The sequence below is a fragment of the Dipodomys spectabilis genome, unplaced genomic scaffold (assembly GCF_019054845.1).
Source record: "Dipodomys spectabilis isolate Male_0828 unplaced genomic scaffold, ASM1905484v1 ptg000104l, whole genome shotgun sequence".
NCBI lineage: Eukaryota > Metazoa > Chordata > Mammalia > Rodentia > Heteromyidae > Dipodomys > Dipodomys spectabilis.
In genome coordinates this window covers 1,143,334-1,149,333 of record NW_024870781.1, presented here as the reverse complement: position 1 = coordinate 1,149,333, position 6,000 = coordinate 1,143,334, and the positions used below count along the sequence as shown (strand labels likewise).

Here is a 6,000-nt window from a genome sequence, read left to right as displayed (position 1 = left end):
CTCTGGGATCCATCCCCAGAAAAGAAAAAAAGAAAAGAAAAAAAACCCTCTATGTTTGGGACATATATAAGTAATATAATATGGACAGTCCAATTAATATTATAAATAAATACTTGTTTATTTATTAAATAGCTCCAAGAGAGACAGGAAGGTTTACTGACTCACTTGTGGATAAAGACAGAAATAATATAGTTAAGATTACGCATCCAGCCAAAGTTTTTGGCTTAATGGGTGGTACCTTAAGCATTATATAGTATAACCACAGCTTTCAAGAATGATCACCTATTTTATCTCATCTTGTTCTTGCTGTAGAGGTGGAGGGCTGGCAGGGCAAGTATTATTATTTCTGTTTTCCAAGCAGAGGTTGAACTCCTGCCTAAGTAAACTATAGCACAATGATCAAAACTATAGTCTTCCCATGTTCAACCTGTATCCAAAGAGGAGCCAACCTAGCCCACAATGTTGTGTGCTGTCTGGGCTCCTCTTCCTAGCATGTCAACCTACTTATTTCATCCTCTTATCTTTCTATTTCACCTTAGAGAAAGAGACATGATGAGCCTCGTCTTCCCAGAGCTGGCATGTTTGGCTATCAGAAGCCATTCGTGCTCCTGGGAAAACCTGGAGGAGGGCAGGCTGTAATAAGGTAGGCTAGAAAGCCATGATGGGGGGGGGGGTGACTAATGAGTTGGGCTCTGCATTATTGGAGGAAAAGAGAGAGGAGAGAGACCCTGAATTGTTTAAGTTGGTGCCAGTACTAGGGATTGAACTCAAGGCCTAAGCACTGTCCCTTAACTTTTTCACTGAAGGCTAGTGCTCTACCACTTGAGCCATAGCTCCAGTTCTAGCTATTTGGTGGTTAATTGGAGATAAGTGGACTTACCTGCCAGGGCTGGCTTTGAACCTGCATCCTCATATGTTGGTCTTCTGAGTAGCTCAGATTACAGGGATGAGACACCAGTGCCCAGCAACTCTTTTTTTTTTTTTTTTTTTTTTTAGATTTTAAACTTTCATTGTAAAGGTGATGTACAGAGGAGTTGCAATTACACAAGTCAGGTAATGAGCACATTTCCTTTTGGACAGTGTCACTCCCTCCCTCAGAAACTCTATGCCTTACTCACTTTTCTCATTTGCAGGGTCTGGTATGAGTGCTTCCAGATAGCAGCTTATGATTATTTGCTGAACAAACAAGGCAGGTAGAGAGAAAACCCCCAAATCATTTGTGTGTGTGTGTGTGTGTGTGTGTGTGTGTGTGTGATTTACTTACTCTTGGAAATGGTCTTTCTCTTCTCCAACCGAAGAATATTATGGGCTGATTTTGGTGAGGCTAATTTCTGGCTTTTGATTTTGTTCCTGAAGAAAACTTGGGTTGTTTAGACATTAGTGTTTGTGCATTCATTTGGACACTTGATTGCATTTACATTTATTGAAAACAAGAGGTACTTGAGGCAGTGATGGAAATTATTGGGGGTGCAAACAGTGGCAAACTTTTATCTCACCAGATTTTAAACTGGTTAGCTCTTGTCAACTGTGGAGCAAAAGAGCAAGAGGTTTTTTTTTGTTTTTTTTTGTTTTTGTTTTTTCATGGTTGTTGCTAAAGGTTGTGCCTAAGCTAAAAGTATTATTTATTAGGGGTACAAATATGACACATTTAGAATTTTCACTTCTGTTTCCTTTAGAACAAATATTTGGATATTATTTCACTGCTTTTTTGTCAGTTTGTACACATTTCAGAAATTGTATAATAAGGAAGTTAGCTAACATTTGTAAAGATGAGAAATAAATTTATTATAAAGATCCTTAAAGGATATTGATTGAGGAATGATTTCAACATTTTCCCAGATGATAGAATCAGCTTTTCTGGATGGTGTATGGGTTGGTATCTCCACTCAGCTGATAGAGTCTTCGGTGTAGTGTAGTTAACACTCAGCTACTAACTGGGCGTGGTTTTGGAGCCAGTTGCTGGAATGTTCTGGTTTGGAATTACTCATCTGCACCCAGTGGGGAGGTTATCAGGCTCTAGGTGGCTCTCAGGCTCGTGTGGCACAAGGGTCCCGGTCACTGACTTGCTGGAAGTGCTCATAGTTTCAAAAGTGCTTGGATCTGGCCAGACAGTGCCCTGGGGCATGAGCCAGAAAAGCACAGCCAAGGTTCTTTGTACAACACGTGGAAACTGAAGTTTTACTTTTTGCAATTTCCTAATGAAAGCTACGGTCAAAAGGGGAAAAAAAAGCTTTAAAGTAACATTTTGATGTTATCCCACGAAAAGTAACCGTTGTGTTTTCGTCTTTATCTTCATGCGTCAGAGAAAATAATTCTTGTGAAGATTTTTCTAGAGGTGGCAGTTCTCTCTCTTTTTTTTTTCTTTTTAAGTTTTTACACATCGGACATTCGCAGGCAATTTCCTGGATTAAAACTCATCAAACAAATCCACCAACCAGGCGTTCTGTCTTCGGTTGGGTTTCTATTCAAAGCTTGCCTGGCACAGTTTCCAGGGCGAGCAAAGATAAGTGTTTTAACAAGTAATTGTCCAATCGAAAGGCCCTTCCATTCCAGTTTATTTTCGCCCCCCCCAGAAGGGAATAAATCCTTTAAAGGGGGGTCCCGGCGCTGCGCGGTGTGTGTTGCGGGTGGGGTGGCGCCGAGTCCAGACCCCGCCCCTCCCCACGGCGCAGGCAGGGCGGGGCCGGCGGCTGGCGGGCGCAGGTGGGGTGGGGCGGCTGGTGCGCGTCGGTGACACGGGACGGGGAGGGGGGGGGAGAGCACGGGGGAGGCGCGGCGGCCGCACCCCGCCCTGGGAAGAAACCGGCCAGGTGTGGCTCCAGCGCCGGGTGCCAACGGGGGAGGAGACTCGAGCCCTCGCCGACCCACACCAACACCCCTCCGAGACCCAGCTCCTCTGCGCCCGCGCCACGCTCACAGCCACAGCTCTTCCTCCCGCTGCGGCCGCTGCTCCGGGCCGGTCGTCGCCGTCCTCGCGCCCCCCTCCTCCTGCGCTCCCCCCCCTACTCCCCTGTCCTCCGTTTCCCCCGTTGTTTGAGCCCCCGCCAACCTTGTCCAAGGCGGCCCCTCCCGGCGTAGGCCTGGGCGCTGAGCGGCTCTCCTGAGTGCCCGGCGACATGAGCTGCAACGGGGGGTCCCACCCGCGGATCAACACGCTGGGCCGCATGACCCGCGCCGAGTCCGGCCCGGACCTGCGCTACGAGGTGACCTGCGGCGGCGGCGGCGGCGGCGGCGGCGGTGGCGGAGGCGGGTGCACCACCACCAGGACCTACTACTCGCGGCGCTGCACCGTCAACGACCAGAACTCGGATGGCTACTGGTGGGTACCCGCGGGGTCCGGCCGCGGGGCGCGCACGGGCTCCCAGCCGGGTCCCAGAGCCTCGGGATAGGGAGGCGACCCGGACGTGCTGGTCTCAACGCGGAGCGTGTGTGCCCGGAGTCACCAAAGCATTAACCGACCGCGCCGGGCGCAGGACCCGCGGCGCGCGGCGCTGACCTCGGTGGGTGTGGGTGGGCGCCGCGCCCGAGGCCGGCCCTGGGAGCCCGATTCGGCCCTCTCTCGCGAGCCTGGGCCAGGTGGCTGGAAGGGGGCGTCACCCCTCCCATCCCCGGCCAGCGGGGTGCCCCGGAAGGGCTCTGGGGGCGCGCGGGCCGCGCGACTCTCCGCCGCCCCCCGGGGTGACCACAGCGGTGGCTCCTGGCCCGCGGGGGTGAGGTCCCGGCGTTGCCCGCTGTCCTGGAGGGATTCGGGGCTCCGCCCGTCTACACTATGGTCACCCCAAATTCAGGGTCTTCCCCAGGATTACGACACCTGGGGGTCCTGGGCCAGCCCAGAGTGTTTGTATGGTTGGCGTTGCAAGAAGACCCTTCTCCCGCGAAGACCCCGCCTCGGATCCTTTGGCCCCCACTCCCCCAGGGAAGGCTGCTTTTAGGGGCGGTGGCTAGGCTGGTGACCGGAACTCTGACCAAAGCACCCTCGTCCCCCCCCTCCCCATAACCCCCACGACCCCCCAGATCATATCCACGACCCCCAGATAACACCCACATCCTCCCAGTGACCACCAGCCCTGGCCAGCTGGCAACACCACGCGTGACTTTCCGATCGTTTCCTTAAACAAACTCGGGACAGACGTCCCCAGCGCCTCTGGGGGAGGGGAGGGTTTGAGGGCGCGGGGGCTCCCTGGCCTAGAAGCGGGGGAAGAGGCTCCTGCCGGAGGCGGCACGGGGTCTGCTTTCCCAGGTCGCAGCAGATTCAGATCCAAGGGTCCCCGGCGTGAGGGAGGGGAGGTAAGGGACAAGCTCTCACTCCGTCGCCGGAGTGGACTCACGTCGAGCTTGGGGAAAGAAGCCCTAGCTCTGGGACTTAACCTCCCCAGCGTTGTGGCCTTCGGCTGGGGAGGAGCCACCTGAACACTTCCGAGAGTTTTGTTTTGCTGGCAGTGTTGAACGCCGAGACTTAGGCGAGTTGCAACCTGTTTTCCTCTTAGATTTATTTATTTACTCCTGGAACATCTTGATCATCTATTTTCTCGTTTCTGTGTACGAGTGTGAGCAAAAAAATATTGTCACACTCTTGGATCTTTTTTTATTTTCTGTACAGAATGTGCCGGGGATTTCCATCGTTTTTTTTTTTTTTTTTTTTTTTTAAAGCTAAGCAATAGGAGTAAAAACTTGGGTTTTCACAAAAGTTTGTTTAAAAAAGAAAATTTAAATTGCTAACAATTTAAGTCTGAAGCTTTATTTTTATATCTCGGTCTTCCAGGATTTAGGAAGTGTATATTCCTTTAAATGGGTGGATTTATCATTTAAATCCAAGTCAGAATATGTGTAATTTCTTTAGTAGTTTTGTGGGGGGGGGGGGGAGAGATTTATTATTAATCTTTTATTTAATATTCTTTTAACTGGCCTGGATTTCTTATCTTTACCTTTGTAATTATTGTTTTTGCAGTGTTGGTTCTTGAACATTCTAGTCAAACATTCTACCACTGAGCTATGCCCTCCCCCGCATAGTGCTTTTATCTTGACAATAACCAGAGCCTGTTAATGAAATGTGTCATTCCTTTGACTTCTCACACACTTTGTGGAGATTTTTTTCTTTTCTTTTTCATTCTTGGAGATTGAACACCGGGTCTGGATGTTGTCCATAAGCTTCCTTTATTCAAGACTAGCACTCTGCCACTTGAGCCACAGCTCCATTTCTGGCTTTTTGGTGGTTAATTTAAGATAAGAATCTCATGGACTTTGTTTGCTACCCTGGCTGGCTTTGAGTGGAGATCCTCCAATCTGAGCCTCCTGAGTAGCTAGGCTTACAGGCAGGAGCTACCAGCGCCTGGCCTGGCCAGGAGATTTTTAATTCATTTATTGGTAGTAAACTTCATAAAGATACAGGCTTATTAAGATTCTTTACTGAACCATTTAGTATGAGGAGGATCAGTGTTTTCCCATTGTACGGTGTCCTGTGTTCTGTTTTCCTAGTGTTTATAAGCCTGTCAAGTTTTACATCCCCTTGAGAAGGGAAAGCAGACCCTAGTGAAAAGCTTATCTCACTTGGAGGAAAGAGTTTTTTTCCCCCTTACCTGGGATGTGTCTCAGCCTCAGAGCCAAGCATCAGACTCTGGAGCTTTTGAGTCAGCAAGCAGGCTCTCATTCTTTCCTCCACCCAGGTATTGGAGTCCCCCTCCCATTCCCCCCAAGCCTGTCCTAGCCTGTAGGGGTGTTGCTGAATACAAAATAGCCCATAAATGCTGACTTCTCCATTTTCAAATAATGGCTACTGATGGAACAGGCACCCGGTACCTGTTTTTCTGGTGGCTTACAGTTTTGTACTGAGAGATCTGTTTTCTCAGACTACGTACTCTTAGAAGTAGGAGGCCTCTGCTCAAGGGTGGAGGGAGCCCTGCCTCTGCTAAACAGATGACACTGAATTTAAGAAGTCCCTTTCTGGCCAAAAGGCTCCCCCCAAAGTAAAAGGTTTTAAAGATCACAAGGAAACCCCTTTGT

The 6,000-nt window shown here is 49.7% G+C and overlaps 1 protein-coding gene across 2 annotated transcripts in view; it reads left to right on the top strand.

The window, feature by feature from the left end:
* Window positions 1-2,806: 2,806 nt before the first annotated feature.
* Window positions 2,807-6,000, top strand: part of LOC122114033 (desmoplakin) — a 52,505-nt gene continuing 49,311 nt past the window's right edge. The window contains exon 1 of one of the 2 annotated variants that reach the window (XM_042687144.1): window positions 2,807-3,319. In XM_042687144.1, the coding sequence (XP_042543078.1) occupies window positions 3,117-3,319 (203 nt within the window). In that variant the 5' untranslated portion in view covers window positions 2,807-3,116. The remainder of the gene's footprint in view (window positions 3,320-6,000) is intronic. The other variant, XM_042687145.1, reaches the window with a different exon arrangement.